We start from the raw sequence: 26,629 nt of genomic DNA, 5'->3' as shown, positions 1-26,629 counted from the left end.
CTTCATTAGATGGGTGTTTTGTTTCTAGATTTCTCTTTCCTCTCTGGTCTTCTGGCCTAAATGACCAAAGGTTCTGGTGACTAGCATGTCTTCAGGTCCAATAGTGTTCCCCCTGGGGATTTGGGGGCCTGCAGTCCCTAGATCTGGCCTGGCCTCTGGTAATGTAGAAGTTTTCTTCTGATGTTGTAGACCAGGTAATGGAGTCGAGTCAGGGGTGGTGTGTGTGTGTGTGTGTGTGTGTGTGTGTGTGTGTGTGTGTGTACAATCTGGGATTGTTGGGCAGGGTTAAAGGGGTTTTGTGGGTGGTGGGTGCTATCTTACATGGGGTTCCTAGGACCAGATTGCCTCCACTGAGGCTGCCAGGGCTGTGGACCCAAGTGTGGAGTCCAGAGGAGGGGTGCAGTCTGGGGTTGCTGGGTGGGCTTTAATGAGTGTTAGCAGATAGTGGGCAGTGTCATATCTGGGGTTCCAAGATTGGGCCTGGCCCCTGGGTAAAGCAGAAGTGTTCTGATGTTGACCAGGATATGGAACCCAGTGTCCTGGCGGGGGGGAGGTGTGGCCATGTTGGAGTAGGTATGGCCTGGTTGGAGGAGATGTGTCACTGTGTGGGGTGGCCTTTAGGTTCCCTGCTCAAGATACCGCCCAGTGACACAGTCCTTCTTATTACCTTCTGATCAAGATGTTGCCAGCACCATGTTTGCCTTCACACTGCCATGCTTCCTGCCATCTGCCATGATGGTAATGGATTGAACTTCTGAATTGTAAGCCTCTACCTCAATTCAATGTTTTCCTTTATAAGAGTTGTCATGGTCATGGTGTCTCTTCACAGCAACAGAAACTCTAAGACAGTATTGAAATCTGTATCCTACTTCCTTTTCTTTCTTCCCTACTCTCTTACTTGAAAATATCAAAAATTCTGTGCTGTTCAAACATCTACCAGGATACTCAAAGCAGAAAGGTGATAATCTATTGACTCTTCCTTCAACACTTTCTTCATCCAGTCAACCACAATTCCTATCTACTGACACTTCTCTATATCTCAAACTATCCTCACCATGCACCAGACTACTGAAAAAGCATACTAAACCATATTCCTCTCTTTTGTCATCCTCTGCCCCAACACACTATTCCGAATAGCCCACATTCTAATCTAATATCTCTTGTCACTGATCTACTTAATGTCACAAATTACATGCTATAACCCTTGATTAATAATATGGTTTAATAATATGGTTTTCAACATGACTTTTTAGAACCCTCTTAATGTGCCTAATATCTTTAGGTTCCTCCAATTCTACTGCCCAGGACTCTGCCTGTAACACAAATTGCTAAATGGTCTTATTAATAGAAAACCCAGAGCCAGATATTGGGGTGAAAGCTGAAAGATCAGACGAATAGAACAAGCCAGCCACAAGTTCTTACCGCTAGGAAATCCTCAGCCCAAGAGAGCTACTTCCTGTATACTCACGCCTTATATACCTTTCTGTGCCCTGCCATCTTATTTCCTCTCTCTGCCCAGCTACATCACTTCTTCTTTCCGCCCAGTTTGATCACTTCCTGTCTGTCTGTACAGATCTCCAGACCTCTGTGGTTAACTAGTGCTAGGATTAAAGGCATGTGCCACCACACCTGGCTCTGTTCCTAGTGTGGCCTTGAACTCACAGAGATCCGGATGAATCTCTGCCTCCTGAATGCTAGGATTAAAGGCATGTATTACCACTGCCTGACCTTTATGTTTAATATAGTGGCTAGCTTTGTCCTCTGATCCCCAGGCAAGCTTTATTTGTTAGAGCATAAATAAAATATCACCATATCTACCAGCACCACAATGTTCCATCTCACCCAAGGCCATTGGTGCAGTCTTTCCTTGTGCCTCCGCAGCCATCTGACAAGAACTCTCTACGTATCAGTGTACTGGCACTGCCCAACCCCTATACCAGACACAGCCATTTGGCTTAAGTGACTGGCTTTGTGAAATTAAGTATTCACATAGTACCAAAGACTTTTCAAAGTCATCTGTACTTTCAACTGGCATGAGTGCTCTAGGAAATCATATACCAGGAAATTAAACCCAAAATTTAGTGACTATTATTACATTCAAAAGTATATATTATTTAATTGATGTAATTTTACCTCAATTAAAAATATTAAATAAAAGAGGATATATTATTAAGTAAATGAAAGTTCTCCAGGTACCTAGAAACCAAACATTTATATAACAAACTATTCTACAGAAAGTCAACATGAGAGCCCTGAATAGGCTGAACAACAGACTTTGTGGTTGCTATGGATTTTGACATAAGACAATGAGAGGTGATTAATATTCTATTAAACTTTCAAAGGATTTTTGTAAGCTCCAAAATATTAAAGACCATTGACCTATGTGTGGTACATTGCTATAATAACTTTGAAATTTGGATTTTTAAGATTTTAAATACTTGCCGGGCGGTGGTGGCGCACGCCTTTAATCCCAGCACTCGGGAGGCAGAGCCAGGCGGATCTCTGTGAGTTCGAGGCCAGCCTGGGCTACCAAGTGAGTTCCAGGAAAGGCGCAAAACTACACAGAGAAACCCTGCCTCGAAAAACCGGAAAAAAAAAAAAAAAAGATTTTAAATACTTCTTAACCTAAACCTAAAATTTTGAGCAACATTCCCTAAGGAACAAAATTATTTAAATTATAAATAAAATATTGATATTAAATAAAATTTTAGAGATATTATATTCAAGAAATTATTCTGTCTGTGTCATTGAAATTTTTAGGACTATTATACCAAAATCATACACTAACGAGCAGAGTTTAAAAAAAAAAGAACTTCTTGATTGGTAGAAATTATGCTGGTAGTTCAATATCACAATTTTCATGATCTTTTGGTTTATGACTGCTAAGATAATTGAACACTGCTTCATTATTTCCAAACATACCCAGACTAGGAGGGATTTCAAAAAGCAATAGTGAAAATGGAACAGTCACTGTAGATAGTGTCCACAGCAAAGAGTTCTGAAGTACAAGCCAAACAACAAGACTTTGGAAGTCTCCCAGTGGAGGGATTACCATAGTTCCATCCATTACCCAGTGATTTGCTGTGCAGCCTCTAGAGCAGAATTTCTACCACAAATTCCACCAGCAGCAATGCCTCATGGAGGCATGATCCTGATGCATCATTTATTGCACTATAAGCTTGTCCTTCTACCTTTTGTCAGTAGGCAGAACAACTTTAACCATATCAACAAAAAAGCCATCTAATTCACAAATGCCATGCCAGGGGTGGAACAAAAAATAATCGATGACCGTAACAGAATTTATACTTGCTTTTAGCCAAAAGGCCGAGAAGCGATCTCTAACAGGATTTATAACCAAACAAAAGTCCACAATCTTCTTTCTACTGGCTCTGATCCCGGAAAGGTACTTCCCATTGTTTTCATCTCAGACTCTACTGCCACAGAGAAATTCAACATTCTCCACACCAGCCTCTTCTTTTAAACCTCATTTTAGTTACAATGTTGCTAAACTTCTGGACCCATTTTTGTTCCAGAGGTTATGAATGACTACAGTTCTTTTTGACAGCTGGAAATAATACAATTAAATCATATAAGATATAAAAACTGTACACATAGAACGCTAAAGTTGTGCCTCATTAGGGTACCATGGTAAACTTCTAAAATAATGTTTTATTGAATCAACTTATTCATTTCATGGTTACTTATTGAGCAAAGACCACAGGTTAAACACTTTTATATATTTAAAAATAGCAACAAATATATAAAATGTTATAATCTAACCCAAATAAAAAATTCAAGCACATGAAGAGATAATGAACATGAAAAATAGCAGATAATATAGTTGAAATGATAGAGACTGTTTATGGTATGTCAAAGTAGTATGTGGTGATATGAACACAAAAATAGAAACTACATACTTTCAATTCAGCCACAAAACTGTACTGCCTGTGTTAGTTGGTTGTCTCTTGGTTATGACCAAATAACTGACAAAACTATGCAAGGAAGGGTATTTAGTATTATTATCAATATCATTATTATTATCAAGTCCCAGGAGACAGAGTCCATGATGGCGGGGGAGATATAACAATTGTACCAGGAAGAGGCTGGTCAGTCTGTCTATAGTCACAAAGCAGGGAGATGAATATGAGCGCTTAGGAGGCTTTCTCCTTTTTATCCAGTCTAGGATTCAGCCCATAAATGTACAGTGTAGTGGGTGGCCATTCCAGCTTTGATCTGGAAGTTCCAACCCCCACTGAGGCTTCAGTAACTGTCACATCTACAAGGTGGGGACAAGAGAGGACCCTGAAGACCCGAGATCCAGATGCACTGGCTCTCTTGGTTCCTGGACCCCGGACACTGCAGGTAGACCGAGCAGAGTTCTCCAGAGAACACCACCGGACTGTGCCACACCTTTCCCAGACCCTGTTACCTATCCCTTCACTTGTGAGTTACCCCACCAAATAAACCTCCCTTTTAACTATGTGGAGTGGCCTTAATAATTTCACCAATAGTACAGCCTTCATTCAGGGCAGCTTTTCCCACCTCAATCTAGATAATTACTCACTGTCATGCCCAGAGATTTGCTTTCATGGTGATTCTACATCCTGTCAACTTAACAACACTAGGCATTGCACAGCCAATGCAGTTGTGTACACAGTATAGAATATTATAATGTAGAGAACTGGACAGAAGATACAGATGGCAGCTCTGCCCTGTGGACCAGGGAACAGGAGGATTAGTTGCCTCTCCGTACTCTGGACCAGGGAACAGGACAGTTGGTTGTCTGCACTATGGACCATGGAATGGGAAGGTTGGTTGCCTCTCTGTACTGTGGACTAGGGAATGGGAGGGTTGGTTGTCTGTCTGCACTATGGACCAGGGAACAGGAAGGTTGGTTGCTTCTCTGTACTGTGAACCAGGGAATGGGAGGACTGGTTGCCTCTCTGTACTGTGGACCAGGAAATGGGAGGGTTGGTTGTCTGCACCATGGACCAGGGAATGGGAAGGTTGGTTGCCTATCTGCACCATGGACCAGGGAATGGGAGGGTTGGTTGTCTCTCTGCACTGTGAACCAGGGAACAGGAGGATTAGTTGCCTATCTGCACTGTGGACCAAGAATTGGAGGGTTGGTTGCCTCAGTAACTTGGAGTTTATAAAAAGAAGCAGCAGATAGAATTTTCCTGGCTAAGATTAAAAGTAATCAAAACCACAAGATAACTATACAATCAAATTTTGGAGTTTACTAATTTCTAAAGAATATGCGAAGGAGCACCATGTGCTGATCTGGACAGAAGTCATAGACAGGAGGTCATATGTTCATGTCAGGAAGTTCACACTTCATGTCCAGTCAGTGTAAGGCAGCATAAGACCATGAGAAGTTGGGAAAAGTGATGAGTTTATAAATATGGCATATACTACAGAGGACTAAATGAGAAAAAGCCCACAGTCAAGGAAATCAGCTGGAAATCCACTGGTACTTATTCATGTGAGAGTAGATTAAAATAAAATCTGAGGGGGAAAGCAGAGAAAAAGAAAATATAAAAAAAAATGTGAAACTCATAGCAATTGGATACAGCAATAAAAATGTCAAAAATGCGGCCAATTCTAGGCAGTGACCTGCACAATTGATGTTGAACATAGGTAGTGCAAGAGCGAAAGCACTTGGGAGAGTTAGAAAATGACTTCGTTTCAGGCTATGAGAAGTGTGACCTAACTATGGAAATTTTAAGTAGGCAACATAATACCTGGGTCTGAGCTACAGAGAAAGGTCTATGATACAGCTTTGATTGGATTCAGAAACAGTCTTGCCCAAAGCAGTTCAAGTAGGTGACAGGATATGCAGAATAAGCCTAGTCTTTGGTGTCAAACAGGTATTCATCATCTTTGACTCAACTCTGAGTACTTGATTTAACATATCTGAGCTTGGATTTCTTCTCTTATAAAACAGATACAGCAGTTGTCTAAAATAATTAGTTATGGGCTAAGTATAAAAAGAGTTTACTTTTTATAAGTAAATTAGATTTAATATCAGAATGATATATAATAGCATATGTTATCATATATAATGATAATATAATGTATACACTTATGAACAAGCAGACAGCTGTGTTCTGATACATAGATGCTCAGCGGACACAACCGTAAGTCCCTTCCAGAGAGGACACAACTGTAGGTCCCTTCCAGAGGGGACACACTGTAAGTCCCTTCTAGAGGGCTACTTAGAAATGTGTGCCCTTCTTTCTCATTTACTTCATTCTTCATAGTTTCCCAAGCTTTAGCCTTCAAGAGGAGGACATTTCTTATGTTCTCACAGTTTTATCAAGAGCCATCCATTTGGGCTTTTCTTGTATTTGGGCAGCCAAAAGAGATCCTTGTGGTTTATTCTGAAAGTTGGGGTTGCTGTTTCTAAAAGTTGCCAAGGTGGTTGTTGAGGGAAGGGAAGGGTTGTGCACAGTTATTTTCAAAAGGAAACATTTGACCAACTGCAAGAATACCCAGGATCTTGGAAAGCAAGAAGTATTGAGTTATTCTAACTAGAAAATAAATAGCAAAAACCAAAAAGACAGTTTGCTCTGGTTCAAGAACTGCCAAGCTATGGGTAAGCCTAGTATTTTGTTCAATGTTCAATTTCTCAGAAGACGAAACTATTCCCAGTGTAGATTATTCATTTCATTTACTTAATCAAAAATGTGTAGATAAAACTTTGTTAGAAAATTACACAGCTATTTCCAGGCAGACTATTCAAAATTTTATAATTGAATCTACATAAGAAAATGTAGAGACATCTTGTCTGCAAGGTACCTCTTACCTTAGTCTTTAGTCTTTGAAGTCTTTTGCGTTCAAGCCATCCCCTGATAAATGCTTGTGTGATGGTAATCAGTTTAACAATTCTTTTAGTAAATATGAGTTTGTTTCTTTCCTGGAACAGTTGGTAAATTTCTATGTGTGGTCCAATTCTTTTAACTTTACTGTCTAATTTATCGGACTTTGGAACAGCTTTTGCCCTAAAAATAAAATATTAAAACTTCTTAGCAATAGCTAGAAAAATAAACATATCTACAGACTTAAATTCTTTAGACGATGAATGTACACACACACACACACACACACACACACACACACACACACAAAACAAATACACACATACACGCACACACCTTAGTACTGAGGATTGAAGCCAGGGCCTCCCGCACAAGCACTCCTCCACTGAGCTACATCTCTCGCTCTTTTATATCTTTTTAATTTGAGACACAGTCTTACTAGGTTGTTCAAAGTGCCTTTGAACTCACTGTATCCCTTGCAGGTATTGAACTCATGAACTTTCTGCACCAGCCTCTAGAGAAGTTGGGATTACAGGCCTTTACTATTAGGTCAGCCTTCAATGACAAATGTATAGAAATAAGAAATGAACTATGACTTGTACATAGAATTTTTTTTCTTTTTTTTTCATTTTTCTTTATTAAGGAATTTTCTACTCACTCTACATACTATCCACAGATCCCTCCTCCTCCCTCCTCCCACACTCCAGCACTCCCTCCCAAGCTATGGGGTTGTACATAGAATTTAATGTAACATCTCACTTATCCATGCTGATAAAGTTCCCAAAGAAGGCTGAAAATGCTAGAATCAATATACCATGTATAACATTAAACTTCCAAAGGAAGGAAATCCAAAAGAAAATGAATCTTTCAAACTTATCCACAGTTATTCAAAGAGGAAAGGTTAGTCCAAATAATTTTCATGTCCCTACAGTTCTACTCTAAATATGTGGTCATTTGTCACGTATTTGCCAGCCCAGCATCATCTGAAAATTACTTCTGATCCTAGACCTGAGGGGGGCAGCGGTGCGGCAAGCAGAGTGGATCCTGGGCTACAGGAGAGGCCACAGAGGGATCATACTGGAGACTGTGATCAGCCTTCATTGCTAATGTGAATCACCCTGCAGCATTGATAGTAAGCATGGAAGAAAATGCTAGTTCTCTGCCATGAGCATGTATGTAGTATGAGTATGTAGCCTTGGTAACTTTGTATCTACAAAAAATCATAGATATGATTTATTTTTAACATGGTGACCAGTTTCTCAAAGTCTCTCAGAGTCTACTTCTCTTGAAAATTCTTAGCATATAGAAACTAAAAAGCAGAACTACTGTATGTCTCCCGGGTACATACCTAAAGGAGATCCACGGGGCAGCCCAACCGCCATAGCTACCTCTTCTCCAGTCTGCAGGCCTCAGAATTTCACACCCAGTCTTCTTAATTCTCAGAGTAAATCTCTGACTCCAACTAACTGTGGTTTAGCTTTATTTTCTTCTAGCCTGTTTTTTTTATTTCTGCATTAAGTGGGTTCTTGAGCAAGTCTCTTTTGTTTTGTTTTACATATGTTATTATTTCTCTTCCCTTGGTATCTGAAGAATTGAGAGTCTGATTTTGATATCTGCACAGCCATCAAAGCTTAATTGTCAGCAGATAGCAAGGAATCTCATATGTCTTTTCTATTTTCTTCTACAGTTTGTCTTGAAGGCTGTGTTATCTTCTAATATGCATTGTCTTGTATGTCACAGGAATATCAGTATCACATCATTCTGGAATATGAGTTTCAACTTCATTTACAGATAATTCTTTAGAAAAATTAGAATGTAGATAATCCATAGATTTTAAGAGCCAGAGGACCAGGACACTAGCTGCTAGATAGTGTCTTCTCCCCATGGCAGGGCAACTACACACATGAACTATCAACAGTATGGTTGCATAAATAAGAACTAGATAATGACAACATGAGTTGCCATGCCTTAATTCTAGATGAGGAACTCCAGTCAGTCAATGAATTCTGAGAGTAAGAATTTAAGAGCCAGAGGCCCAAGACACACAACCTGCTGCTGGACAACTTGTCCTAGACATAATCAGGAAAATACACTCATGAAATCCCCAATACATGGACGCCTGAACAAAACAAGCATAACGGCAACACTAACTGACCTGCCTGTGTGAACAAGGGAAACTCCTCAAGGCTCCACCTCTAGATGAAGAGTTAGAGGTGGTCAGTAGCTCCAGAGACAGGAGGAAGCAGTGTCCTCCAGGAACAAGCTCCTACAAAGCTTGTCCAATCCAAGTGATCAGCACACACACATGCAAATATGCCTACATAGGTAGATGTATAAACACATGTATATACATGCAACAGTAATAATTAAAGGAGAGATCATGATTCGGGAGGGAGAGGTAGGTCACAGTAGGAGTTGGGGATTGAAGGGCAAGAGTAATACAGCTGTTGAGCTCATGTACGGTGTTCTCAAAACAATTATTTTTTTTAAGAAATGTAAACATTTTAAAAATGTTGGAAGTGACTTTTTTAACAACTAAAAAGGAAATTTTTACCTCAGGGCCTAAATATACAGACATTAGTCAATAATGGTTGGATAATAACTAGCATTTAAAGCAGAGAAAAATGAGATAGAATAATTTATAGAGGACTTGCTAGAAAAACTTGAACTGTTCTTACAAATAAAGGATCTGAAAAGAAGCTAAAAATATACTAAATTGTGACAGATGAATTTTGATGAGGACAATAATAAAATAGGTAAAGGCTTACAAATGCATGGCTGTGAAATGTTACCTACAGGGGCATAGAATTTAACTAAACAAGAGTGCTTTTCTAGCATGCATATGGTCCTGAAATTGATCCCCAACACTGAAAAAACAATCACAAATGTCACACAGGTTGGATAAAAAGAAAGAGTAAAATTCAATGTGAAATCCTTTCTGTTACACCAACAAGTTGATTTTCAAGTACCGTCTGCTCTTAATTTGGCAGAAGGACCTATTTCATGCCTTTAATATAATTTCCCTAGATAGCAAAAAGTTCCCGATACTAAAAAAACATTTACTTTATTAATGCTTGTAAATCATTTCCCTCATTTTTATGATTGACTTTTGCCAAATTTGGTATCCCTGATATTTACTGTCATTTATCCCTGAACTACTTTTTATTCTACTTTGAAAGAAGCTACAAGCCCTTCCTGGGATGATATTATGAAAGTCATGAAGTTTGTCACTGCCCTTGGGGGTCAATGATATTTTCTTAGTTCCAAGTGATGAATGGCTACATCCCTATGGAATTAACATACAGAAACTGTGATTATTGGGAATTCCTGCTGAGCATACCTGATAACACTCATCCTATTCACCAAGAGGCTGTTTCTGCCTGTCCCTCACATTTTCCCACATGCTCTATAACATGTGGGATAATTGATGCATACATGTCATCAATTGTGTTTTCTGAAATGAACATGGGAAGTATGACAGATTTATGAAGATTGTGTTTTCTAAACAATATATTACAGAAAGAAAGGACTTATGAGTACAGGCTTAAGCTGATGTCACAGCCATGCATCTGCTAGATGGGACAGAAGGAGTCACCAGGATGTCAGGATGACTTCTTGTCCAGAAACAGAGCTTCTTAATCCAAGATCATCATGATGATCATTAATTTATAATTCCTACTTATTTCCTAGCAAAGTTTGAGAAAAACTCTTTGAATGGCTACATGTAATTTATTAATTTCCTTAATTTGTATGCACTACAATGAGTAGCCTCTAAGTGACACAGAAATGTTGCCAACGAATCTGTCAGTGTTTAAGAAAACAAATCCCTAATGAAATTTTTGTATACATTGTAAGTTACAAATTCTAGTAACATATGTATATATGTTAATAGAAATTAAGAATACATGCTAACTACTTTATCTGTAAAATAAATTAAATATGTAAAATAACTTTATTGAGCTCATTGGATTAATATTTCTAAATTTTAATAAGAATCATAGCTGGATGTGGTGTCGCTGCCTATAATCTTAGAATTTAGGAAGTAGGAGAAGCAGGACTTCAAGGATAGCCTAGGCTACATAGCAAGTTTGAGGCCAGCCCAGGGTATAGGAGAGCTAGATTTAACTGAGGAAGAGGTGTAGTGGATAGCTGTTCCAGCTTTGACCTGGAAGTACTACCCCCATTGAAGCTTCCGGTAACTGTCATGCCTATGAGGTGGTGCTGAGACAGGAGCCCTTAAGACCTGAGATCTGGATGTGCCAGCACTCTTGGTTCCTGGACCCCAAACGCTGGAGATAGACTGAGCAGAGTTCTCCAGAGAACACCGCTGGACTGTGCTACACCTTTCCCACATCCTGTAACCTATCCCTTTACTTGTAAGTTACCCCACAAAATAAACCTCCCTTTTAACTATGGGAAGTGGCCTTAATACTACAACCAATATCCGGCACAGCTGGAGAGGGAAGGGGTGCAGCAAAAGACCGTGGAGACAGGAGTGAATGAGAACAAAGAACAGTGGCATATCCATACAAAAGTGACATGCTGAACCCACTGCCTTGTACACTACCCTAAAAATCTGTATTGAAAAACTAATGGGACACTAAAGGACGGATCAGTCTTCTGGAAGGAAGTTACCAATGCCTTACTCATTGTCATGTGATGTAACATGTCTCAGCACATGTCTTTCTGTGTTTACTGCATTCCTTGTTCTTCATATATTAATAACATTGGTCTAATAAAGCAGTATTAAAGCATCGGTTGCTGAACAAGATTATGTGCGTCAAACTGTGCCTTGTGAATGAATCTTCATCTACAAAGCAGACAAATATCCCTAAAATAATTGAAATTCCAAACTCTTCTGTAAGCTATCAATGAGTCCAAAAAATAATTGTTTTAACTCATTCGGTGCTAATTTTTATAACCCCGTATATAAATTCAAACTTCAGTTACTCAATTAGCTGCTATCTATCTAACACAATGCAAAAGAACATGCACACAGGCAAAAGAAATTGGCTGCATCCTTTCACATAGCTCAGACTTAGACTCATTTCCTGAATGAAAAATTAATAGCTATTTTTAAAGTTTCTAGTATCCAAATCTGTCTTCATAAAAGTGTGCATAACTCAATTAAAAAATGTATCTCTAAGAAACGATATCATATCCTCATAAAACCAAATATACTGCAAATATACTGTCTCACTATATATCCTGATTTAGGAGTAATGACTTCTAAGCCTGGTTTGTGATAACAAAACAGACTGCCTTGAAGATTATGTTCTCAAATAAAGTTTTTATTGTCATTAATTAAAACATGAAGATGGTTTTCAAAAATTTTATGAGAAACATAAGGGAAAATGTTTCAACAACAACTTTGTTCAAATAGAAATAATATGGCACCATTGTTTTCATTTTCAAAATTATAAAGGAAACACTACACAAATTTCATTAAAGGTTTTATTGTCTCTTTGGTATAGGAAGGTACTCTGCAGGCTATGAAAGAGAAACGTGAACACCAACCCAGTCACAAAACCTTTGACCTACAATCTGTCCTGTGGGCAAGATGTGCTGGGGCAATGGTGGTGCAGAACTTGTTGGAGTGACCAAGGGTGTTTGGTTTAACTTGAGGCCCACCCCACCAGAGGAAGCCCATGCTCTACACTGTCCTGGATGACCAGGAACCAGAGACTGTACAGACCACAGACCTAGCATAGAACCAAACATAACTATCCAAAAACCAAGCAAACAAACAACAACAACAAAAGCAAACAATAACAACAACAACAACAACAACAACAACAGTGAAACGACTCCTAATGATGTTCTGCCTATCTGTGCCTTGTCTAGTCGCATCAGAGAGGCTTCCTCCGACAGCAGTTGGGAGTGGGTGCAGAGACCCACAGCCAAACGTTGGGCAGAGAAAGTCTAAATTGGAGGTCTCCATTGGGTCCCCCATTCAGAGATGACAGATACTGTGGATGAGGGGGCAGAAAGACTGTAGGAGTCAGAAGGGTGAAGCAGAAGGACATGTCCAACAGAATCAACTAAGCAAGGCTTACATAGACTTACAGAGACTGGTGTCAAGCATGGGGCCTGCATATATGCTATGGCTTTTAGCTTGGCATTCTGGGGGAATCCTAACTGTTGGAGCGGGTATATCTCTGACTCTTTGGCCTGCTGTTGAGATTCTTTCCTCCTGTTGGGTTGTTATGTCTAGCCTCAATATGAGGGCTTGGCTTTGTCTTCTATCTTGTTTTGTGGTGTTTAGTTGTTGTCTCTTGGAGGCCTGCTCTTTTCTCAAGGGAAACAGAGAGGAAGTGGATCTGGGGGAGATGGGAGGGAACTGGGAGGATTGGAGAGAGTGGAAAATGTAGTCAGGTTGTATTGTATGAGAGAAGACTCAATTAAAAAAAGTTTTATTAGAGAAATAATGTCAACATTATTCTTGACTGCATGGACTATTCAAGAAAATAACTTGCTATTATGAGAATAAAAACTAGTCACTACCCTTTCTGAAAATTATGGAAAAAGCCACATGCATGAAAATATCCACCATGGCTTCATCTATAATAAATGATTTTATAAATATCTAAGTAAGTTGTTAGATTAAATCAATAAATGATAAAGTCACAAAACCATTGTCGATTATACAATAATAAAAGTCTTATAACTTCAAAATTTGGAGAATAAAGATATTAAACTACATATATTAATTCTTGTAATCTTTTGTTTAAAATGCATATAAGTAAAAGTAGGAAGCAACATGCCAAAATGTTACTGCAGTGTATTAGCAGTGTTTCTAACCACAGGTGGATTGGACTCTTTGGAGAGAAGAAATGCCCACCTTGCACAATTCTGACTCATCTTCTACAAAAACTGGTGCAAATATTCCATTAATCTGCAGACTGCAAAGAAAGCATTGGGTTGTAAAGGAAAATTGGTTGTTTTTTAGTTTTTTAATTTTGCTCAGATTTTTTGAGATAGAACAGCATACAATGTATATTTTCAAAGAAAAATATAATTAGTTACATATTTGACAGGATTAGCAACTCACTGTCTTTAAGCTTTAACTTTGCAATTTCTCCTTTAATCCTTAAAATACTTATCTCAAAGTAACTTACTATTCTGACTTCTGAGAAAAATCTGGTGACTTTCTAACCTCACAAAAACAAAATCAATGCCCTTCTGCTCTGTGATAAAAATCACAGGGGGCAAAACTATGATTGCCAACAGAAAGGTTAGCATTGCAGTTTTCATTTGATTGTCTGTGCTTGTAGTGCATGAAAGATGCAGCCACACCACACCTACATGTTCTGTTACAGAATGTTCAGTCAGGATCCAAAGAGAGGAGTGGATGATATATGGACACTGTCTTGTGACCGCCAGATACACAGAGGTCAAAGGAATCCATAGAAACCAGCTTTGGTTTACCCTCCAAATAAAAATGTTTACCACGTCTTATCAAAATTGTGATAATGGGAGAAATGTCACTTTTCATGGAGATTCTTGGCCACCAAAAAGTCTCTATAACTATCCTTACAACGGTAAAAATATGAGTCATTAGAGGCTATACATAAACCAGATTTTACCATGAAAGACCACCTTATTTGTCTGTGCATGTCCCCATAATCTAACCTCATTATAAGAAAGTGGAAATACAAAAGAGCCATGGCTGCATTTGGGTTTTCCACTTGAAGTTGACAAATACGTAATCAAAGTATCAAATCAAATGGGTTTCAGAGACAGAAGAAACAATTAGATAAAATTACATGTGAGAAAAAATACAAGAAATTAATTAGTAAGTTAATTGTATCTAAGCATTATAGACCCTGAGACTGACAAACAATTGAATGGGGAATTTTCTTTCAACTACTAATGTTCATATGATAATATATTAAACACTAAATCAGCTTTAGGGGTTGGTTTAGATATTGCTATCAACCAGTTTTGGCTGATATGCAAGTACTGTGTATGGCCCATTAAGAAAAAGCACTGTTTGACCATCTGCTCATAGGTTGAAAGTGATTAAAGGATATTTATTTTAGCTGTTTTAAAGTCAAATACTTTTTAAGCAGCAAACACATGACAAAAACAGTCCAGTTTGCCAAATTCAGAAATACATTGAGAGATTGATGATGCATTCCATCAATTCCTCTTCCAACCTGCATTATCATAAAGCAAATATCACAAGTTTCCTGATTAGACTAACATGACTGCTTTGTCCAAATGCTTCGAAATTGAGTTATAATTTACACAATTTACTTTGATTTGGATCTTCTGCTACCAAGCTGTGTTGAGGGCTTTCATTTCCTGAATGTGCAGTCTTGAAGCACAAACATGTGGTGCCTTGTGCTTGAAATGTGAGATTTGAAAGCAACCTGGGAGAGAGCCAAACAAGTTAGTGTCCTACTTAATCGCCTAAATAAAGTCTACTTAGTAGGAAAACAGTGCATTGAATTCAACCTGACTTTTAAGAAAAGAAATATTCTCTCTCCATATTATCCATTTCCAGATCTCTCCAAGGGTTGAGTACTTCATGCCATCAAAACCTGCTCACTTCAGAAACCAGAGGAGGTTCCTGGGACTTTCTAAAATGAGACACAATCTTCCTGAAGTAGAAGATAATGCCACTTTAATTTAGGCAAAAATCTTAAAGTACGTTAAAACATCAGAATGGGGTGTACTTTCTTCTGTCCTTGTCACTATTACTATTTATAATGCTGCCCTGGGACCCAACTTCTCCCCCATGATTCCCCGAAAGTGACATTCTATTTCTGGCCACTCATTAATCTATAGTCTGTTTTAACATGGTCATATTAAAAGATGGAGGTTGATATCCTATTTAAGGTCTCAAAGGGTGTCTGAATTTCTGGGCAGGGTACTTTTTTATTTATAAATAGATTTCTAGAACATTTCGGACAGTAAATGGCTGAGGCAACCAAAGAAAGAAGAGGTAAGGAAGAGGCAAGTCAGAAAGAATTCCCCAGACCACCATTAGGGTTTGTTATTATTACTGCTGCTACTGCTGCTCAGATTAGATTTTCCAACAGTTTTTCCTTAAAATATAAGAGCAATTTTTAATTACAAATTCATTTCAAGCACTACAATCATTTCTTCCACCTTAGCACAGAGAAGCAGTCCGGAGGAGCACAGCTTATGAGTTAGAACACTTTTGCAGCACCCAGGCGAGTGCAGAACTGGCATATCGGTCTCTTCATTTCAAATTGATTCCAGCTTTGTGTGCAAGGTCCTGCTTTCTGGAAATGTTCTCTATAATGGAGACTGTGGTGATATTTTACTTGTGAATTAATAAATAAAGCTTGCCTTGAGATCAGGGGGAAAAGGCCAGTCATTTTAAGTAAAGAAGAATTCAGGCAGCACATGCCCTTAATCCTGTACCAACCATAGAGACCTGGAGGTCTGTACAGACAGACAGAAAGTGACAGAGCTGTGTAGGAAAAGAAAGTGAGATAGTTGGGTTAAGAGAGCCAATGAGAGGGCAGAAAAGCAAGGCATATAAAGGCTGGGTAGACAGGAAGTCGGTGCATTTGGAAGCTGCAGAGTTGGTGAGGTAAGGTTGGCTGGTGCCTTTCCCTATTTCCCTGACCTAAGGCTTTCACCCCTATATTTGGCTCCATGTTTTTTATTTAATAAGACCATTTAGAAATTCATCTACAGGAGACATCTGACAATCCTTTGTATTGTGCCTATATGGTTTACTTGTTGGTCAGTCTAGAGTTATCCTGGAAGACATCTGGAATGACTATAGTATTAGAGCCAAAGGGGCTACAGGAGTCATTTTTCAAAAGCACAGTCACCAGGTTCCATTTCTTTTCCAAGCTTGTCTCTGAACAGGGAACCAGGGAGTCTTTCTGCTCTTCCCCTTGTCGTGGTGATTTATGTCTCTTATGGGAACCCTCTGGTCCCAACCCAAACTTTAGTCAGTTCTGGCTGAACTCTACTGACTCCCTCCATCTCTCTGTTCCCTACTCAGATGTAGGGCTGTTGAGGGTCTGACTCCTGATCATGCATTCCACTGTTCTTGGAGGTGGAGTACCAGTAATGAATTCCCTTAACAATTAAGTATTAAAATTTTGACATTCTGTTCCCAATGAGACATACATCAATGGACTCTGATCCCAACAAACAAATAACCTTCAAAAAACAGACAGCAGTAGTAAGCCTAAGGATAGTAGAAAAGTAGGAAGTGCAGATACTCTCTGAGCATCACTATGGCATTGAGAAGCACCTTCCTCAGGCCTCTGACCTCTATTAAAATTTCTATAAAGAAAAGCCATTGCAAGGCTGCTTTCCCACCCTTAGGACTTCCTTCTTCCATATCATGCTGTTAACATACTGCTGTATTTTAAAGGTGAGACCTGCTTTTATTTTTTGAAGGGAAACAGAGAAGGGGTGGATCTGGGGGAGAGTAGGGTAGGGGGACTGGGAGGAATGGAGATAGGGGAACTGTGGTCAGGATGTAACATATGTAAAGAATTGAAGAACAACAACAAAAAGATGAGGACCTTATTGTATCCTTTCTTTCATTGCCTGTTCCTCCTCAGATTCTAGACAAGAATCATAGCCCAGCCAGCCATCTGTGCCTTTCACAGGGCCAGTAGTTTCTGTACTCATTGCTGTATCCTTCAGCAGACATTACTGGAAATATTTCTGTTCTGTACACATGGAAGAGGCTGTACACCAGGCCATCTTGTCTCCAAGAGAGAAAGCAAAAGGTTCCATTTTAATCTGCAACTAACTGTAGTCAACAGGCTCTTCTCAGTTTTCATAGATTCTCCAGTATCTAGCCATTTTGTGTTCTCTTTGTCCCACCTGACAGTTCAATGCTTCTCCTAATCTGATAAGACTAGATTTGGAATCAGAGTGCTGCTTGCATGGCAAACACTGTTAATACTGAGATCTGTGCTACAATGGTCCACAGCTTGATCCCACTCCTGCTTGGATGTACTCTCTACTGAGCAGAACCATTGCATGGAAGAATGAATACAGGAAGTGAAAATCTAGACTTCATTATTAAGAGAAAGTTCAAACTTTTGACAATAGATGTAAACAAGACATCAGCAACTATTGACAGTATAGGCAAACAGGCATTCTCAAGACAAAGGAACTAGAAACAAGGACAAGAACATAGTTCAAACTGACCACAGAATGGTTTCATTTGCCCTAAACTTAGTTCTTCTACTAGATGACAATCCTGAGGAAAATGGGCCTCAAAGCCTGAAAGTGCAGACCAGAACAAGGCTTGGAGGTAAGTGTAAATTTGGAGACAGAAGTTTTTCTGGAAGACACAGCCCTCTTCTAGCTACTCCAAACTAGCTAAACAAGCTCATGTTAGTGGGGTGCCATCAAGGTGGTTTACTCTAGTTCTCTCTACTGACCAGACTGACATCGGATAAAGTCATGCTAAGAGCCCAGATTAGCCTGGCAGAGGACAGGAGGGTAAGTGCCCGATATAGTTAATGTATCTTCTAGCTTATTACTCAATGTCTGGGTGTTTACTGGAAGTGAAATAGCTCATGCTAGACTGATTCTACTATGCTGAAGAGGAAGGAGTGTGCCTTAGGGTTTTTATTGCTATGAAGAGACACCATGACCACAGCAACTCTTATAAAGAAAATATTTAATTGGGGTGGCTTGCTTACAGAGAGATTCAGTCCATTATCATCATGGCAGGGAGCATGGTGACATGCAGGCAGACATACTGCTGGCTCATCTTGACCAGAAGTCAACAGGAAATGGGCTCAGTGTGACACTGAGGGAGGGAAAACTTGAACAAAAGAGACTTCAAAGTCCACCCTCAACTTGACACACTTCCTCCAACAAGGCCACACCTCCTAATAGAGCCACTCCCTTTGGTGGTCATTCTCTTTCAAATACCACAGACTGAAGCTTCCCTTCAGTGGTTACACATCCTGGCCTAACAAGAGCAGTTGTCTACACTCATCTGTTGATTTGTTTGTTTTGAGAAACTGGACAAGGAATATGATGTGAGAATTCCAAAGAACAAAGGTAGAGCAAAAAAGAGTAAGAAATATCATCTTAAATTCATTTGCTTTATTGAATTCCAACTATTTATTTTGCTTTATGTTTACTAGACTAATAGACCAGGAAATGACTTTTAACATGTCTTCAGGAAAGCAATTTTCAAGGTTCACATACAATCTTTGGGAACAAGGTAGGTGTATTAGTTACTTTCTCCTCACTGTGCCAAAATACCAGATATGGATAACTTACAAGAAGAAGGATTAATGTTGACTCTGTGCTACTTAATTTGAACTTTCAACTTGACACAGCCTAGAAACCACTGGGAAGAGACTCTCAATTGAGAAAGTATCAAGACAAGGCTGACATGTGGACGTGCCTGTTGGGGGGCTGTCTTGATTGTTAACTGATGTAGGAAGACAGCCCATTATAGTTGGCACCATTCCCTAGGCAGGAGGTCCTGAAAAGGATATTAAAAGGGAAAGCCAAGCAAGCAAATAAGCAGGTGAGCATGTCTACATTTCATTTCTCACTGCTCTTGATAGTGAATGTAATGTGACTGGCTCTTTCAGGTTCTTGCCTATGAATTTTCTTCTGTGATGAGCTGCAACCAGGAATTGTGAGCTAAAACAAACCCTTTCTCCTCTATATTGCATTTGCTTTTGGTTGGGTATTTTATCACAGCAACTGAAATGAAACTAGACTAAGCTCACAGCCCACTATGGTGGGGAAATCATGGCAGCAGAAGTAACTGTGGCTGTGATTTTTACCTCCTCATATCTTAAATGAATAAGAAACAGAGAAAGGGAAATACTAGATGTTTGGCTGACTTTCTCCTTTCCCCCTATCCAGTCAGCCTCTGGCCCTAGCCCATGGTATGGCTCTACCACATTCAGGGCAAGCATTCCCCCTTAGCTTAATCCTCCTAGGTACATTCAAATGTGTGCCTCACTAATCCCTAGGCCTTTCTTAATCTAATCAATTTGATAACCAAAAACATTTCAATGGGCAAATATAGAGTGGCTAGTTGATCTTGGGGTAACTAGATGGATCATATAGATACAAACTGAGAGAAGGAACACAGAAAAGAAGTCTGGGAAACAGGACACAACTATTTTTAATTTGAGACACATTTATAGAATTTATCCATGAAGATAGCCAGGAATCAGTTTCTACTTTCAATGCGTGTTGTCCTTTGTTTCCTACCAGGAGTTGAAGGTAAGACCGTCTTGCTGAAGACACCATGCCACTTTAGACACAAGACTTAGGAGAATCGTACTGGCTATAACCGGAAGCCTCCTCCCTGAGAATTGGCTTTCAGGATGCTAGAAGGTTATATATTCACACTATGAAAAGAGAAAAGTAAGCAATAGTCCTACCAACCATGACACCTATAAACCACAGCAATGACCAGAATGACAAGGTATTTCCAAAGATGTAAAGTGGTAATGTATGTCTAGGCAGTAACCAATAGCTGTCTAATGGACCAAAGGCCACTCAATAGCAGGGAATTCATGTCTGGCACTATAAACCTGCCCAACTGCTCATGTCTGGTCAGTCCATGGAACCTCGAGGAGAACGTACTACTGGCACTTTCGCAAACCAGTGTAATTTCTAACTGCATTTTCAGCACTTATTCTTATACCCATAGATAAGTGCAGCTCTTGACCCTCGTCAAAGAAAATTCTTTTTGCAGATAATTACAGAAACCCACAATGGATCATAAAGCAGAGAACTCCTAACCATGGGGTAGTCAACGTACTTGATACATATATAACAAACCACTACACCTACAGCTCATGGGCCACTAAAGAAGGGTGGAAAGATTAGAAGAGCCACAGAACCACATTTGCTGTGGGATTGGGTCATCTTTGTATGCCAAAGAATCTGCACCCAGGAACTCAAAACAATGTGGGTCCCTAAACAACACCTGACAATAGAAAAAAAAAAGCAGTGACAAGACAACATGGAAGAAGGAAATCTCACAAGGCTCCACCATAGGTGAAGAGCTACTGAGAATCAGTGTCTGCTGACAGTGGGAGAATGTCTTCCCCTCTAGGTGGCTTTCCAATACCAAGTGCACAGTCTTAAAAACACATACACATGAATGTCACTAAATGGAATCAGGAGGTTATATTTATATATTCATTCATATATGTGTGTGTGTGTATGTGTGTGAGTGTGTGTGTATAACAATATAACAGTAATAATTAAAGAAAAAGAGATCATAAATTTGAGAATAACTTTTCAAATAGGGGAGTTAAAGAAATATAGAAGGAAATGATGCAAATACAGTACCTACATGTGAAATTTAAATTAGTTGATTAATTACAAAAGAACTACATATAGCTGGAATAGCATAAAAATCGTTACAAGAGTAGAGATAGGATCTAAAATTTGATTGTGGTATTGAAGACATATTTGTTTGTTCATGTGGCTATTTACTTAGGGTGTAAGGTGAAAGCTGTGGCTATAGTCCTAAGGATACCTGGTGAATACAGAACTCAGGTGTACCCCATCTGTCCTCATGCTCTTATTCTGATGGCACGTTAGAGGTTCAGTGCTGTCTAATTCTCCTTTCCTGCTGCTGTGATAAAACACTCTGACAAAGGCAATTGAAGGGAGAAAGGGCTTATTTTAACCCAGTTGAAGGTACAGTTCATCGTGGTGAGAAAATTAAGGCATCACAGGCTTAAAGGACCTGCTCGAGTCATATCCACAATCAGATAGATGCATGCTGCTGTTCAGTTCACTGTCTCCACTAATGTTTTCCAGGATCCCAGCCAGGTAACGGTACACAATGGGCAAGTCTTCCAGCCTCCACTAATGCAATCAAGATAATCCACACAATATGGCCAGAGGCCTCTTTTCCAGATGATTCTAGATTCGTTCATTTTGACAATTACGCTAATCACAACTACTTTTCTCCCACCATTGCAGTTACATAATTATAACTATCTTATAATTATCTCTAGGTATATATTGCTTCTACTCCCAGATATACCGAGGACAACTATTTTCCTTTGTATAACAGGCAAAGGGATAGATGACAGAAATGGAGAAAAAAAGAATAATAGAGTAAGGATAAACTATTTGAAAAAGGATCAAGGTGTGTTTTCTTTTTCTTACCAGAATTCTGATCAATACAAGCTACCTCCGCCAAGAAATTGGCCCCTAAAGCTAATATAAACATCAGCTTCATGAATAGGTCTCTAAAGTGTAAAACTACACCTCACTCTATTGTGTTATAGCTAGTGAAATCATGTCTGAAACCCAGTGCTGCTTCATAAACATCACACTTTCCAAGATTGTTTTTAACCATGGTGGACGCCTGCTCCTCCACTGTATGATGGTGCCCTTTTCGGTGGGGGCCGTCTAGGTTTCTGCAGCTCCATTAACATGGAGTCTTACGTGATCTCTCTAGGACTGACCATGTCTCAGAAGCTGTGGATTTGTCCACAGCATTGTTCATTATTTTATTTTTGTTGTTTAAGGTGTTTCTTTTGTGGGATGGTTATTTTTATTTTGTTTCACTTTCTTAGATAACCAGATGTGGTGAGAATAGGAAATGAATTAAAGGTCCTGGAAGCCAGCTGCTTTTCTAGCCAGGTGAAAAGAAACTATAGAAAGGTATTGTAGCCAAGCAGAGATAGTTGCAAGGGTTGAAAACGTAAAGAAAGCATCCTGAAGTCACTACTTGAGTCACATGAGTCTTTGCTGAGCAGAGACAAAGAATGCACGTCCATATAACCTAAAGCTTTATAAATTCCAGATGGGCAAATCATGTCTCAATTTTTTTGTTTGTTTGTTTTGTTTTTTCAAGACAGGGTTTCTCTGTGTAGCTTTGCGCCTTTCCTGGAACTCACTTTGTAGCCCAGGCTGGCCTCGAACTCACAGAGATCCGCCTGCCTCTGCCTCCCGAGTGCTGGGATTAAAGGCGTGCACCACCACCGCCCGGCGTGTCTCAATTTTTTAAAGGCAATGTGAACTACCATTCTATTAAAAATGTTACAGACTCCTTTACGTACATAATTATTTGAGCTAGGCTGAGAGATTTGACAAGAGAAAATTGGTAACATGTTGTATCAAGAAGTTCAATGTCACAATGAAGACCATTAGTCTGTACAATTAATATACACAGGAGGAGGAGAAAAGGAAAATGGAGCAGGAAAAGAGGTATGTTTGGTCCAGGAGATATAAGTACCAGTTTAATATTGAAAAACGTGTGAAAATCAGAGTGGTCTGAATCAAGTAAGCTGCCACTCAAACGCTGGTACTTGAAGTCCCTGGAGATTTCAAGTATATCCTCAGCAGGTTCTGTGCTGTTACTATAGTTCGTAACTGGAATGTCCCCAAGGTCAAAGCAGGAAAGGCTCGGTCTCTAGTAGAATGCTATTGGAAGGTGATGAGAACTTTAAATGGTGAGATCTAGTGAGGCTTTGGGTCATTTTGAGGTGTGCCCTTGACATTTCAGTGACTACATCATCTTCCTTCTATTCTTCCTCTTCTTTCTTTTGCCCCTCAACTGCTAAAAGGCGAACAGCTTGCTTCACCACACACCGCCACCATGCCTGCACACTGCCAGAGCTGAAACTTGAAAGCTGACTCTCACCATCTCTGGTGTGCTATTTCTGCTCCATGCTTGAAGTTTAAGATGTGCACTTTCGCCAGCGGTGGTGGCGCACGCCTTTAATCCCAGCACTCGGGAGGCAGAGCCAGGCGGATCTCTGTGAGTTCTAGGCCAGCCTGGACTACCAAGTGAGTCCCAGGAAAGGCGCAAAGCTACACAGAGAAACCCTGTCTCAAAAAAACCAAAAAAAAAAAAAAAAAAAAGATGTGCACTTTCAGCTTACCGCTCCTGTAATATACCTGCCTGCTGCTGTGCTTCCCCTCCCTGATGATGATGGATTTTATCCTTCTGGAACAGTAAGCCCAAACAAACCCTTTCTTTTGTAAATTGCCTTAGTCATGGTGCTTTATCACAGTGATAGAAAAGTAAGTAATGCAAAATTTGGTAGAAAAGAATGGGCTATTTCTGTGACAGGCCTGACCATGCTGGTTTTTAGAGGATTGTAGAAGGCTTCAGTGGTTGTACTAGAAAAACAACTAAATCTGTAGGAGCCTGGCAGACAGCACCAAGAGCACTGCAGATTGCATTGGCCTTGCTCAGCAGACTTCAGAAAGGAGCAATACTGGTAGCTGGGCTAGAGACCTACCATTCCTATGATATTTTGGTAACAAATGTGGCTGCTTGCTGCCCATGTCCTAAGAATTCGTCTGAGGCTTTTTACAAGCAAATGACTAACTTCTTGGGTGGAGTTTTCAGGACAGCCTGATAATGGCTCTGTTGTGTGGTTATTAGCAATCACTGTTGTGTAGGTCTACAATGGTACAGAAAAAAATACAAAACGTCTGGAGAGAAAAAGGACACCACAAGCTTAATGGCTCAGCCAAGGCTATGCTAGAAGAGAGGCTACAGTTGTTAAGGAGATTAGTGTCACTAAGAAGAGGACTGATCTGCATTGGAATAAAGTGTGTTCTCAGGGCAGGATCCTACCCACCAAGCTTCCAACTTAAAAAAGAGAGCATTTTCTGCTCCTAGAAGGCAGCTGTGATCAATAGCTAGCTTGTGGTAATGTGGTTCAAGGAGCCAGGGCCATGTCGAGCTGGTAAGTCATCCTGATATTGTCATCCATGTGGTGCTTGCTTTGGAGTTTAGACAGATAAGGGATCATAGTATCCTTTCCATGGTTTCAGAGAGCCACTGTGTCGATGCACTGAGTGGCAAGGGAGTCACTAGGTGAAGGCCATGAGAAGCAAGAGCCATGATAGGCCACTGAGTGAAGCTGTGAAAGTGAAACCTGGTTGTGCTACAGATCCCAAGGGGGGAAAATTCCAGAACCACTAGATACCTGCTAAGAAGAACTGCAGGCAGGAAGTGGAACAAGCCCTGGAGAAAGGCATGTTACAGGCAGCAAAGCTGGAGGACCAACTCCATCCAAGCACTTTGACTTACAGCTAGACAACTGTAAGTGGAAAACAGATTGTGCCTAGAGCAACTATGACATTTCAAATGGTATCCTCAGAAAAGATATTTCACTTCAGTGTCAGTATAAAAATTTTTTAATTATAGATATATGTATATACATATATGAAATTCATGCACATACTTCATTTTTTAAAAATAAAAATTAAAAAAAAACACCTGTTTGAGTATAATTTTCCCTGGTTCAGAAATTTAACATTACTTATTTCAGTTCAAAAATAAAATAAAGCCCCAAAATATTAATTAGCCAATTCTAACTGAACTGAAACTGATTAGTGGTTTTCTTCAAAACATTTTTTTCTTTTTCCTTAAAAATGGTTTAGGATTTCTCAAACATATCTTAATCTTATCAATTTTCCAGTCTTCTGAAACTTACAACGAGCCTACAAAGCTTTCAAAGATTATAATTTAAATTGAAATGCTAAAGAAACAAAGATGTCTTTATCAAACACATCCCCTCAAAGCTCCAGGAATTCTGTGGAAGAAGAGGGAGCCACAGGTGATGGATGAGGACACAATGTCTTCCAGATACGACAGAACATACAAATTCACAGAGACCATGTTAACATGCTCAAGACCTGCACAGGTTAAAGCAAGATAGGTCCCAGCACTGGGGTCGGGGGTGGACATGGGATCCCAGCACTGTAGTCAGGGGTGAACATGGGGTCCCAGCACTGTGATCGGGGGTGGACACGGGGTCCCAGCACTGGAGTCGGGTGTGGACATGGGGTCTCACTCGGATCCCAGCACTGGAGTGGGGGGTAGACAAGGGGTCTCACTCAGGTTCCAGCACTGTGAATGGAGGTGGACATGGGGTCCCAGCACTGGGGTCGGGGGTGGACATGTGGTCCCAGCACTGGGGTCGGGGGTGGACATGGGGTCCCAGCACTGGGGTCGGGGGTGGACATGGGGTCCCAGCACTGGGGTCGGGGGTAGACATGGGGTCCCAGCACTGGAGTCGGGCGTGGACATGGGGTCTCACTCGGATCCCAGCACTGGAGTGGGGGGTAGACAAGGGGTCTCACTCGGGTTCCAGCACTGTGAATGGAGGTGGACATGGGGTCCCAGCACTGGGGTCGGGGGTGGACATGTGGTCCCAGCACTGGGGTCGGGGGTAGACATGGAGTCCCACTCAGGTCCCAGCACTATGAACAGGGGTGGACATGGGGTCCCACTCGGATCCCAGCACTAGGGTCAGGGGTGGACATGGGGTCCCACTCGGATCCCAGCACTGAGTTGGAAAAGTGCATATGGGGTCCCACCCCAATCAAGAAGCTATCTGTACTTGATACCTGCTAGCAAAGGGAAAATCAGTTTTCTCTAATAAAGTGTCCCTAGGTATATCAACCACACTAGAGGGGATAGGACAGTCCTCACGTCTAAAAGTTGAACAATACAAAACAAACTCCTCTTTTTTCTTTTTAATACAAGCTTTAACTTTTGTTTTGTTTGGGCATGTTTTGTATTACTGGATTTTTGTTTGTTTGCTTTGATTTTTCATTTTTGTGGATTTTTGTTTGTTTTGATTTTGTAAGAGAGAGAAAAAGCATAAATTGGAAAGGAGGGTGGGAAAATGGAGGAGAAGATGGGGGAGGAGAAAACAGAGCCAAAATGTATTCTATAAAAATTTTTAAATATTAAAAAAAGGGAAATAGATGGCTCAGAAGTTAAAAACAGTTGCCGTTCTTCAGAGGACTGAAGTTGAGTGTCCAGCATCCATGTCAAGCGACTTACAACCATCTGTAACTACAGCTTCATGGGA

At 40.1% G+C, this 26,629-nt stretch overlaps 1 protein-coding gene across 2 annotated transcripts in view; it reads right to left on the bottom strand.

Annotated features, from left to right (window-relative positions):
• Positions 1-26,629, bottom strand: part of Iqcm (IQ motif containing M) — a 467,544-nt gene that overhangs the window by 194,316 nt on the left and 246,599 nt on the right. Inside the window, exon 10 of one of the 2 annotated variants that reach the window (XM_059264269.1) lies at positions 6,809-7,004. The exons of the other annotated variant lie outside the window; for it this stretch is intronic. Coding sequence (XP_059120252.1) covers positions 6,809-7,004 — 196 coding nt within the window. The remainder of the gene's footprint in view (positions 1-6,808; positions 7,005-26,629) is intronic. 2 annotated transcript variants of the gene reach the window in all.

Source organism: Peromyscus eremicus, chromosome 5 (genome assembly GCF_949786415.1).
Source record: "Peromyscus eremicus chromosome 5, PerEre_H2_v1, whole genome shotgun sequence".
Taxonomy (NCBI): domain Eukaryota; kingdom Metazoa; phylum Chordata; class Mammalia; order Rodentia; family Cricetidae; genus Peromyscus; species Peromyscus eremicus.
This window is presented reverse-complemented; position numbering and strand designations above follow the sequence as displayed.